This window comes from Puma concolor, chromosome D1 (assembly GCF_028749965.1).
Source record: "Puma concolor isolate L17-30 chromosome D1, mPumCon1.1.hap2, whole genome shotgun sequence".
NCBI classification, from domain to species: domain Eukaryota; kingdom Metazoa; phylum Chordata; class Mammalia; order Carnivora; family Felidae; genus Puma; species Puma concolor.
Window position 1 is genome coordinate 91,114,807 of NC_141676.1, and position 12,257 is coordinate 91,127,063.

A 12,257-nucleotide genomic window follows, 5' to 3' on the forward strand; every position below is an offset into this window, starting at 1 on the left:
GTCTCTGTGTGACCTCACAAAGCTATGGAACTTTCTGGAAAGAAAAACCTTCCAGGCCAAAGTAAACTCACCGGGGTTGGCTAGGCGACTGCTGGTCGGGCCCAGGATCTGATATGGATCTGAGGAAGCAAAAAAGGAAATTAGCTTCACTGTTATTAAAAATATAAAAACAACAGCATTAATAATAAGAATACCCCCGGGGTTTATACTTTTATTTCAGTATCATAGAAAAAACTGATTTCAGAAAACTTTACTACTTTTATATGCAGGCCTCAAAGGTCTGGGGCATAGTTATAGTTTTCATCCCCATAATTACAGAAACATAGGATACCCGCAGTATCTTTTTTTTTTTTTTTTATTTTCATATTTGGTGTCTAACATTTGTCATTACTGGCAACAGAATCATGAAACCATATGGAAAGAAGCTGGCTAATACTCAGTCCTAATGAATAAGGTAAAGGATGGCTCGTTAAATGGGTTTAAAGAAAGGTCTAATGATTCTTAGTCTTTTAAGAGCTCTCTACACACGTCTGTTTTTGTGATGTAGCATTAAAAACACGTGCCTGGAAATCAGGCAGCCCGGATTCTAGCCCCAGCTATGTTGCCGACTAACTGATTCACTGGACAGTCTCCGGGTATTGGTTTTCTCATGTGCAAAATGAAAGCGTTGTGCTACTTGACTCCTTCGTTCCCTTCTAGTACCAGATTTGACAAGACTGGCCAGAGTTTGTATTTGAGCTATAAAATGATTATTCTTTATATCTCAGTGTATGTAAAACTTACATGATTATTTAATTCTAAAAAGAACCTTTGTGATTCTGGTTATGTGAGGTTGGTCTTCCTTTTTTTCAAGGGAGAAAATGGTATAGAGCTGGATCATAACTTGGCCAAGCTGTCAAATGTTTGGTACAATTTTGCTATTTTTGCAAATTGTAATTGCAATTTTAAGAAAATCAACATGATCTTTAGGTTTCTGCTTACAATCATGAATTAACTTGAAGAGTCTTCAAAGCTACCTCGTCTACCCTCTTGCATCCACATATATGTGTCGTAGGTACACAGTATGACAACCAAAATATTTTTGGCAGGTAATGTCTAATTTTTTTATTGTTGAGAATTCTTTCAATCCACTGTGTCAAATCCTGTTTGGTTTGTATTTCAGAGTCAGCAGGCTCTTTCTTAACCTTCCTGATGAAATGTAGGTTAATTCTCTATTGCTCTGCCTTTGGTAGAGATAGGAAACAATATTTATCTGTCCCGAAGCAAGTGACTTGTTCAGAACTTACTCTCAGCTGTGTCACACAGAGAAGACACAGAGGTTTGGGAGTGGACACAACAGCTGTCTTCAGATATAGGAAGGCCCTTCCTACAGAACAGGGGGAAGGCTTTCCAGAGAGCAAACTAGAAAGCTTGATGGCAGTTAGAAGGAGGGCGACTTTGGCTCAAATAGTGGAAAGGAGCCTACCGAAACAGTGAACTCGTTACTTATATAAATATTCAAGTAGAGGTGAGGTAATCAAAAGACAAATGTAATAGAAGGATGTTATAGACCTAGTTTCATTCCAAGAGTCTCCCAAGTCCTTGGTTTTAGAAGTTCCCCTGCCTAATTTGTTAAGCTGACCCATTACGGGATGGGGTCATTTCAGAAGACAAGTTGTGTGAAATCTCAAAGGTTTGCACAGCAGCTTGGGAGTCTGAGGCTACAGCTCTAGTTGTCTCATAAACCAGCTGGGTGGTTTTTGGCAAATTACTTGACCTCTCTGGGCCTCAGTTTCTTTATTTTACAACATGAGGCGTTGGATCTTTTAATCTTTACATTTGTTCTATCTCCCATAGTCAATGAGTGTTTACCTGTTCTAGGGCCTGCTACTTGTAATTCACAGAGCGATTACAGGGAGTCAAATACAGACCCTCTCGGAAAGAGAAAACCGAAGACACACACTGTCTATTGTCTCAGCCCTCCTCAGTTGACCACACAGAACCAATGGTTGGATAAGGAGCAAAGGAGAGATTACCGATCACGGACAGGTACCTGGTTGGGGCCTTTGTTCAGTATTCTTACTCATTGCTTGTGCTCCTGCAAGTGGGGGGCCTGCGGCAGGGAGAGAAATACGGTAAGTGGGGTCACTCTCTGTGAGGGAAGAGGAACGTCTTGTTAAATGCCCTCCACAAGGAACATGAATGTGCTTTGTCATTCATTTGTTCATCCCCTCACTCTTTACTCACTCATTCATTTTAGTTTATAAATATTTATCTGGAATCTACTGGTGCTGGCAGTATTCTTGGGGCTAGAGATTCAGCAATGAACCAGCAGTTCTGGTAGAACTTACCAGAACTTACCATTTTAACGGAGAGACAATGATAAACAACAATAAACATACAGCACAGCATGTCTAATGGTGTTGCCACTGTGAACTGCATTTTTAAAGAGAAAACTTAGAGGTCCTTAATGGGACAGTGGCATATGCGCGAGCGTCACCGGCGGGTCGTGCTTCCATGTTTCGTGAGCTCCCCTCACGGAACCTCTCACATACAGCCTTTCCACTGCCGCCATAGCTTCTCCATCTGAGCTGCTTCTTGCACAGCTTCTGGCTTACTCTGTCTCTTTCCTCACTACTCCCCTTATTCCCACTGGTCCATCATATGATATTTAGCTGGCTCAATCTTCCGAAACCATTTCACTCCACCACTGAGATGCCTTGGTGAGTCTTCACCGACTAAAGAATGAAGGTCTACCGTCATACTACCCTTTGTGCCCCTTCCTTACCTTTCCAGAACGCTTCCCTTTGTGCATCCTAAACTCCAGGAACCTGGAGTCCTCACTGACTCCCAGACACGTCACCCTTGCCATCTTTCCCTGGCCCCCATCTCTCCAAGGAGGGTCTGTCTTCCCCATCTCTGCAGGTCCAAATCCTGCCCCTCTTTTGAGAGCCAACTCAAGTGGTTCCAGGCCCACAGTCCTTCCCTGATATCACCCAGATGGAAAGAACTGTGTGTGTGTGTAACCCCTCTCCCCAGCCTGACAGATTGGCCTGGGTCTGGTTCATCTTTGTGGACCCGAGAGTGCCAAGTCTTGGGCCGAGAATAAACAAACAATGAATTGTTTGAAAGGACAATTGCATTGAAAGGAATCCTGGCTATTGCTTGGGCATCAGTTGGTCATCCTAACCCCTTCCTGAAAGAAGTCTCTTCACCACTGATTCATATGCTTGACCCTTCGCTTCCTACAGGTAGCAAGGTGGACCCCTTCTGGTTAGGAGTTTATAGTCATTTTTTATCCCTACTCCCTTAATGGGAGATTTTTTTGGGTCAGACTTGAGCACAGATTGATGTGTCAGAGCCCTGCCATCTCCTTCTAAGACTACCCTCCACCTCAGCCACTCATGACACCAGGACAGGGATGTTGATACGATTAAGTTCCAACACTCAGAGGAGGAAAGTCACGAAGGGCCATTATGACGTAAGTGACTGGGTCCAAATCCAGGGACCTTGCATTCATACAGAACCCAGTCCTGAGAAGGCTTCGCACTTCAAAAATTCTGAAACCAAATGCAATGCAACAAAACAGAAGGGTCTGAATGAAAATCCCATACCGTCTTTCAAGGAGCAGATATCACCAGCAGGCCTTAAATCGGCAGTTCATTTGGATGTCCTCCCCCAAAGCAAGACAACAAATGTTCACCCCATCCTGCTCTATCTCATGGTCCTGTTCTCCACCCCCCTGTTTGTAGAAAAAATGTTTTCCTCCAAATAGTAGCGTGACATTTACTTACTTTTGTTGAGGCCAGAATTCATGTTATTGCCCCATCCTCCTCTCCTGACTGAGTCGTAAGAAGGGTCTGATGAAAAACAACAGGGAGAGGTATGTCAGCATCTCCTGCTTTGCAGAAAGGTGACACGAGGATTCTCTTTTAGCGATCGGGAGAAATTCAATTTAATCAGCAATGCCTTCGTCAGCCTGACTAAGTTCCGGAAGTGTACTCCTCCTCGGGGTATGAGTGGGAAGGGACATGAATACTGACTGAAAGCTGAAGGAACAGGAAAAGTCCTGAATGCGAAGTCAGAGGATTGGTTCCAGTTCTGTCCCTGCCGCCACTTGTTGTGGGACCTTGAATGAATCATTAGGCTTCCCCAAGCTTCAACCTTCTCTAACATGGACAGACAGGAACATGTACACGATTTATCTACCTTAAGGAATTGGGGTAATGTTGGGAACTGCAGGTCTGTGTTCCCCCTCCCCCACCGGCCCCCATATTCACGTGTGGATATCTCATCTCCTATGTGATGTGGTGACACTAGGAGGTGCAGGTTTGGGGGGTAATTGGGTCATGAGGCTGGAGCGCTCAGGAGTGGGGTCAGCGCCCTTATAAGAAGAGGCCGTAGAACTGGCTTGTTTTCTTCTGGCTACGTGAGGATGAGAGAAGTCAACGGTCTCAAATCCAGAAGAAAACTCTCACCAGAACCCTGCCCTGCTGGCACCTTAATCTCGGACTTGAGCCTCTAGACACATGGTAAATAAATACCTATGATTTATAAGCCGCTCAGTCTACGGGACTTTGTTGCAGTGGCCTGAACGGAGGCAGGTGATAATCAAATGAGATAACGTATGTGAGGTAGCTTATAAATCTTTGTACACATATAAATTAATACAAGTTTAGAAAGAAAAAACTTGTCTACAGTTGTATAACAAGGTCCTTTAAGCAGCTCTGAAGAGATGGGCCATGGCCAATGCCCTCCACAAGGGCCCATGGTGTTCCTAAAGGCTGATTCTAGCTCCTGACATCAGCACGCTGATGCCAGTGGCGATGGCTCAGGGGTGTCAGCACATTACAGACTCTCCATGCTTTTCCAACAGTAGTGGAGAAGCCTGGGCCCGATGACCACAGAGAAGGGGAGGAGGCCAGAGGTGTGGCTGAAAAGGGGGCAGGACCAAGAAATGAGGACATGGAGAAATGCTTCCCGCCTGGAAGGGCCTAAAGCCTTGCTCCCAGGTTTCCCTGGGGAGCATTCCATTGAGCCGGAACCTTTTGTGGTCCTCACCACTTTCCCCAAAGAGTCCACAGGCCTCCATAACCATGTTCAGACCTTGCATAACTAACTGGCTGGAAGCTTCTTCTCTTCCTTTCTCAATGAGGGGATCCCCATTGCAATATTGAACAGGAACAGCAGAAGACCTTAAGGATTCAGAATTATGACTTTCAAAGTCTTTCCATGAACAACAACAAAAAACCCCGTAAAAGCCACCCGAACAAATGAAGCAAAACTTCATCAAACAACAGCCTGGCAGGGGTGAGACCCAAACCATCCTCCTCCACCCTTTCGGAGCCTCTTGAACAAATTAAAATAAGAACCGAGAAGATGGATGGGCTCAGTCGACTGCTTGTTCTCATCGGTCGTGGCTAAGAAGAACCAAAAGACAAGGACCGGTTTCTTGTGGCAAAACCCACGCGTGGATGCACATTCTGCCTGGCTCTGGCAGAGCCAGCCCAGTTTTTAAATTCCCATCTGTAGCAGCTGGTATGAAAAGCAAAACAGAAAGTGAGAAAGATGGGGATGGGGATAAAGGACAGAGAAGGGGACAAAAGAGAGACAAAGCTCAACCTGCTGAAGTCGTCTGTTTTTATTTTTATTTGGCAGCCCCCCCACCCCCGCCACCCCACAATTCCTCCTGACAACGGATTCTTCCTCTTGCCTAAAAACAAAACAAAGCAAAACCAAACCAAAATCCCAACTTGTTTACAAGCCTGGAATGAGGTGGGGGCGCTCATGAGCGTTTTCTGGGATGTCTTGCAGGTGCCCACAGAGCGTGTGCAGTGCCGGGAAGCAGAAGGAAAGGAGAGATTCTTCAAGATTTCTCTTTGGGGGTGGGGGCGGGGGTGGGGGGAAGAGACCAAATGCTGGTCAGGCCTCCAACAACTTACAGCTGACTCTGGAACAACACTTGGACTGCACAGGTCCACTTATACATGGATCGTTTCTGGTCTCGTACTATACACGTATTCCCTCTTTCTTGTGGTTTCCTTAATATTTTCTTTTCTCTAGCTTACTTTATTGTAAGAATACAGCATATAATAGACATAACGTACAAACCATGTGTTAAGTGACTGTTTCATGCGAATGGTAAGGCTTCTGGTCAACAGTAGACTATTCGCAGTTAAGCTTTTGAACAGTCGGAAGTTAGACACTGGTTTCGGACAGTGCGGAGCCCTCGTGTTGTTCAAGGGACAGTCGTAACTGGGAGTCTGTCCTGCATTGTATTCCGTGCGTGGCCAGAGCCTGGATGTGAAGTAATATGGAACAAGTTCCCCATCCCTGCATATTGAAATAGGAGGAGACGAGTAAGATTGTGGGGAAATACAGGCCACGTGTCAAAGGAGTGGTGGCGATATTAGGGTCCACTGGCAGTTAAGGAGGGAGAGGTGAGTGTAACTGGGGCCGTCTGACTTGAGTGAGACCTCTCTGGGGAGAAGAGGGAGCCGTCACCATGTTCAAGGCCGTGGTGACAGCAGCCAGCCAAGTGAGATTGTGGGTGTGTGGCACCACCATGAAAAAGGGTGTGGTGGAGAATGGAGCTTGTGGGGAGGTGTGGGATGGATGGGAGCACCTGGGGAAGGAGACGATTCTCATAGGAACAGAACAGAAAGTGGGATTGAAAGTGACAAGTTCACGCAAAAAGAAAAAAAAAAAATCAGTAAGTTCCAGGAACTGGTGTGTGTCATCCACAGTTCTGACTCGACTTATGATTTACTGCACTGATAAGATCTCTGTCTCAAAGTTTACTTATTGTTTTCTTCGTCAATCATTATTCTACTGAAGGCTTCCACCCTATCTGAAAGCTATGTTATATCCATTCTGAAGACCCGATTATGGCCACAGCTATAATTACCATCGACTTATCAACTTTGCCTCCTGTTCTTTTACGGCACCTCCAGGAACACAGCAAGCACACAAAGGTTACAGAATGCATGGGTGAGTTCCCGCTAACCACCCGAGGGTGGGTGATGGCTGGATTCTTCTCTAACTCCAAGTGCCCAATCCCGGTGTGAAGCCGATGCTTTATCAAAAAAGTGTCTGGTAACCCCATCTTTCCTGCAATGCCTCAGGGGCTGTGGAGGGCTGCTGTGGGGTGCAATTCTCCCACTGCCCCACCGCAGGGGGAAAGCCTGGCTGCAAAGACTTTCGAAGACCTAACCAACCCCGGAAAGGAAGTGACAGAAACAGAGAGGCTGCCAGCAATCAGCCTGTGCATTTAACACAGCAATAAATAGCAAGAGGCATCAGCCACCAGCTGGTGTCTTTAGCCAATGGTCTCAACTGTCCCAGAGCAGAGTGTGAAATCAGGGCAACGCGGACCACGAGGCCCCTCCCTTTTGCTTTTTTATTCCTATCTCCTGGCCTGGAAAGTCCTCCCACTGGCACCTGCGTCCACAAAGGACCCCCTGGGCCCGTTTACTGAGGAGTTTCACAAATGTACTCTTTGGGCACGGGGGTTCGTGGGGACAGCTGCTACATGTAACATTTAAATGAAAACCAGTGTTTTTGGAGTAAGTCCTATTGTAAAGACAAAGCATGATGCTGGAGAAGACCCAGGCCCTGAACCAAGGTCCGGCACTCTGCCTTAGAGTGCTGAAGAACCAGGTGGCCTTGTGGATTAAATGAGATATCCAGGTAAACGCTTAGCACAGTGAGAGCTTGGAGACAGCCTCGGTACATGTTGGCAAGTAATATCATTATCGGCATCATTAGCATACGCCTAAAAAACGTTTAGCCCCAGAGACATGTTCTCTAGCCCTACCCGATACCCATTAACTTCTCCCCTCCCCCACCCCCTTACTCGGTTCTTATTTTTTCCACTTATTGCCTAATTTAATCACTCACTCATATTTGTGGTTTCTGGTCTGCATCTCCTACCCGAACGTCAGGCCCACAGGGGTGGCAATCTTTCTTCTGTTCCCTGATGTAACTGAGCACCTAGACCAGCGTCCCGCACAGAGCAAGAGCACAGTAATTCTTTGAATGAATGAATAAATAAGGCCAATATTTTGTCCTTGCCAAAGATACGCGCTTCCTCTTACTGTTTGCTATTTCACTAGCTGAAGAGAATTCAAGGCCCCTACGCTGACTTTCCTTAGGTGGTTCGAGTCTGGGTGACAAAGCGTATAGGCACCTGAGCCCTGTGTGCCCTCGGGGCATAAAGGACAACAGTGCACGTACTACAAGGCATAGGCCGAAACCTTGTCCCCACAGGGAAGTCAAGGAGCGGACACCATACATCTACATGCCTGCATTTTATTTTACGTAGTTTTAAACAATGTTGTTGAAATGAGGGTTTGTGTGTTTTGTTTTTTTTTTTTTTTTTCTCCTCAAAGTCACACAAGGGAAAACCTAGCAGTGTGGTCAGCTCTAGCTCCAGACATACAAACAGAAATATGTCTGTAACCGAAATGGAAAAGCCTGGACCGGGGAGTTAACCCAGCGACTCACATTTCTATACAAACACCAACCCTTCCTGGGCCCGATGCCTGGCTGTGTCAGAGCCCCTGACCCCTGCGGCCAGCCAGCTCAGGGAAAATTCTCTCGTGGGGTGTTCCGGGTCCACATAGCAGCTTGAGTGGGCACCAAGCCCCGCCTCCACCCCACAGCCCCCAAATGTGTGTGCTGTCTGCGTTCTGAGAACTGTCTTCTTTTCTTTCTTTTTTTTTTCTTAACGTATTTTCTATTATTTATTTTTGAGAGAGAGAGAACCAGTCGGGGAGGGGTAGGGAGAGACAGGGACAGAGGGCCCGAAGCGGGCTCTTTGCTGACAGCAGACAGCCCAACGTGGGGCTTGAACTCACCAACCATGAGATCCTGCCCTGAGCCAAGGTCAGATGCTTAACCAACTGAGCCAGCCAAGGGCCCCTGAGAACTGTCTTCTGAAAAGACATGCTAAGGTAGCAGCAGAGGGCCCAGCGTTCAAAAATGTGAACATTCGGGACCAGCAGACCAGTGGACGATCTTCTAACAGGTGGCAGATGGCCTTATCAGCAGAAAAATCACCCAGACTCTGGCAAACTCACTCTCTGGCTTTATAGAATACTAAGATGGCAAATCTCATTGTGATTCCTTTTCAGAGAAGTCACCCAAAGGGCTCCAGCTGGAGCCCATGGTTTCAGGCAGCCCTAAAATCAATTTCTGCCAAAGCAGAGAGGGACCAGAAGCTTGTTCTGGAGACTCTGGGCGTTACTGGGCATTGTCGATAATTCAGCCTCACGTATATAATGGCCTGAACAGTGTCTCCATTATGTGATACTCAGTGTGGCTGAATCTGACACTAAATGGCCTCTCAGAATTCAGGAGAGCCTCCCGGAATAGAGAAATATGAGCATGGAGATTTTTGGTTTTTTTTCTGAAAAGTCCCTGTTGGAAGGGGAAAGCTTTTTCTGGACATGACCTTCTCATAGACATCCCAGTGTTAACTCCGTTTCTGTGTGAAGCTTTTAAACGGGTCCTAGAAATCTGGCCAACTGACTCAGGAAAGAAAGTTTCTTTCTGCTCTGACGCCCACGGTTGGCTGTCTGAAGGCCTAACGGACCAGGGAACACGCAACCCTCCACTTTGTCATGACCTCACCCGGAGGCCCACGATGCAGTGACACCAGCATACAAGAGCCTCTCTCTTTATCCCTCACAACACGAGGCCACGCTCTCAGTTACTTGATGGAAAGAGATGAATTTTCCCTGAAACTTCTCTTCGGATTTCTGGTTTTGCCGCTGAAGCATCTGGCAGCACCTAGCCCTGTTTATCCGTGGAGAGCCCGGCTTCTGAATGTAGACCTTTCAGCTGAAGAATGGACAAGGCTGTTCACGCTTAGAGCAGAGGCTTCTCTCAGTCAGATCCATACTTCCTTTCTCGAAAGAGTGAGGATGCCAGAGGAGACCCAGAGCCCTGAACTCCCCAGGAAAAAGCCAAGCCCGCTCAGAAGAAGATACATCCCCTAGACGCTCCCAGGGAAGAACCATGTGGGGGGGAAGAACCATGTGGGGTGCCCCCAAAGAAGGGGGCAACCTTCTTTGTTGTTGGGAGAAGTCTGGGCCAGACGATCCTCCAAAGCGCCTTCTCCCTGTGAGGTCCTGGGCTCTTCTGACAGGCCCAGTCTCTGAGAAGCAGGCCCTACTGACCAATGACCCGACTCGGGCTGCTTTCTTCCCGGCTCTCCTTTGTGTTGCCTTTGACGCTGCCCCCTACTGGTGAAAGCCTGCTCTGCTTCCTGAACCTTCCCAACCCCCACCTCAGAACCGGCTTCTCGTCTGCCACTGTCTCCATGATAACGCCCGCCAGCGACCCTGCCAGAAGTCTGACCTTCTGGCCTGGCTCTCCCACTTCAAACACAGTGAGCGGGCAACTAGCACCTGAGCAGTGGCTGTTTATGCAGGACACAGGAAGTCCCTGTGAAGGTGTCCTTTTCCTGTGGTAAGCCTTGGGGCTTCTCCAGGGCTTATGACACAATGTTTAGAAGCAGTTGGCCTCCGGGGATGCCTGGGTGGCTCAGCCGGTTAAGCGTCCGACTTCGGCTCAGGTCATGATCTCACGGCTCGTGGGCTTGAGCCCCACGTTGGGCTCTGTGCTGACAGCTCAGAGCCTGGAGCCTGCTTTGGATTCTCTCTCTCTCTCTCTCTCTCTCTCTCTCTCTGCCCGTCCCCCACTCATGCTCAATCTCTCTCTGTCTCTCAAAAATAAATAAATGTAAAAAAATTTTTTTTTCATTAAAAAAAAAAGAAGCAGCAGTTGGCTCTAGGTTCGGATCCTCACTCTGCCATTGTACTCTGCTGGGTGATTCTGGTCAAAAGGTTACTCTGCTTTTTTGAACCTCAGGTCCTTCTTTTCTCAAAAAGATGAGGAACACGTGCTTTATAGGACTGCTCTGAGGAAACAAACATTTGATGAACAGCAACTTAAAAATATACACCATATACCTGTAACTGAGTCAATCTTCCTTGCACCGCTAAAATGTTTATCTGGAGAGTGGAGGTTAAAAATTTCATCAAGGAAGGCCTTGGAAAGGAAGAGAAACCATAAAGGAGAAGAAATAGTTCCATTCCTGTGCTTCTGAATCAGGGATCCCCAAATTGGAATCAAGTGTGGCTCTCTCTCTCTGTTTTTTAATGTTTATTTATTTTTCAGAGACAGAGACAGAGACAGAGAGAGAGGGAGCAGCAGAGAATCCAAAGTGCGCTCCTGCTGACAGCAGAGAACCCAATGCAAGGCTCGAACTCACCCACTGTGAGATCATGTCCTGAGCTGGAAGTCGGACGCTTAACCGACTGAGCCACCCAGGCGCCCCAAGTGTGGGCTCTCTTTTGAAACAAGAAATGCTTTAGCCTGGACCGTTGTGTGAGAGACACCACCCTAGAAGATGGCGAGGGGCAGTGGCTATGGGCTGCCTGCTGGTACAGTAGGCTTAGGTGTTAAGAGTCTAGCATCAACCCAACGGCCAGCAACTCTAGGTCCCCGCCTGGCCGGCCTCGATGCTCAGAGCTGTGTCCTCACCTCACTTCAACCCGTTCTATAGGGGCAGCCTCGCCTTCACCTCAGTGGCATCTTATGTTCCAAAGAGCAACAGAAGATCTTGGCTTCCACTGAGACCTCAGGAGGAGGGAAATATCTAGGGAAGGCTTTCCTCAAACTTGGAACTCACAGAAAAAAAAACATCCTGGATCAGATTTCCTCTGCTCAAGGATCTTGTCCTGGAATCCAAACAGCCCCTCAGCCTCAGAACCAGCCCCGCTGCGTGGAGCATAATGGAGGTACTGTTTAAGATATTATATGTGCGAAGGGAAAAAAGGACATATGAGAAAAATGCCTGAAAAAAAAAATGGATGGTTTTTAAATACGAAAAGTTTGGAAAGGCGAGTGGCGCATTCGCCAGGCGCGGCCTTGCCATAGTCACGTGACTCTCCCTGCTGAGCCTGGACCCCTCCCTCACTTTGTTTCTCCCATGGGCTCTGTGTCTGAACGACACAGGAGTCTAAATGACGTATTTATTTTGATAAGGCCTCAAAGTGGGATTTTTGGGGCCAGCCTTATGTGGAAAAGCAATCCGCACTGACTAGATTAATTGGGTGTTTGCCCACATTCCCCTCCACATTGGGCCATGTAGACACAACTGAAGTGCAAGGCTTTTGGTCAAACCTGCCTCAGGTTTTAAAAGGCTTCCAAGTAGGAAAAAGAAACGCTAACAGTTCACTTAGGGCTTGAACTTGGGCATCATTTTCTTT

At 47.3% G+C, this 12,257-nt stretch overlaps 1 protein-coding gene across 4 annotated transcripts in view; it reads right to left on the reverse strand.

The window, feature by feature from the left end:
* The window catches only part of FLI1 (Fli-1 proto-oncogene, ETS transcription factor), a 130,153-nt gene that overhangs the window by 3,186 nt on the left and 114,710 nt on the right, over positions 1–12,257 (reverse strand). For all 4 annotated transcript variants that reach the window (XM_086678687.1, XM_086678686.1, XM_086678689.1 and 1 more), the window contains 3 exons: positions 3,774–3,839; positions 2,033–2,092; positions 72–119 (listed from right to left, as the gene is read on the reverse strand). In XM_086678687.1, coding sequence (XP_086534813.1) covers positions 72–119; positions 2,033–2,092; positions 3,774–3,839 — 174 coding nt within the window. The remainder of the gene's footprint in view (positions 1–71; positions 120–2,032; positions 2,093–3,773; positions 3,840–12,257) is intronic.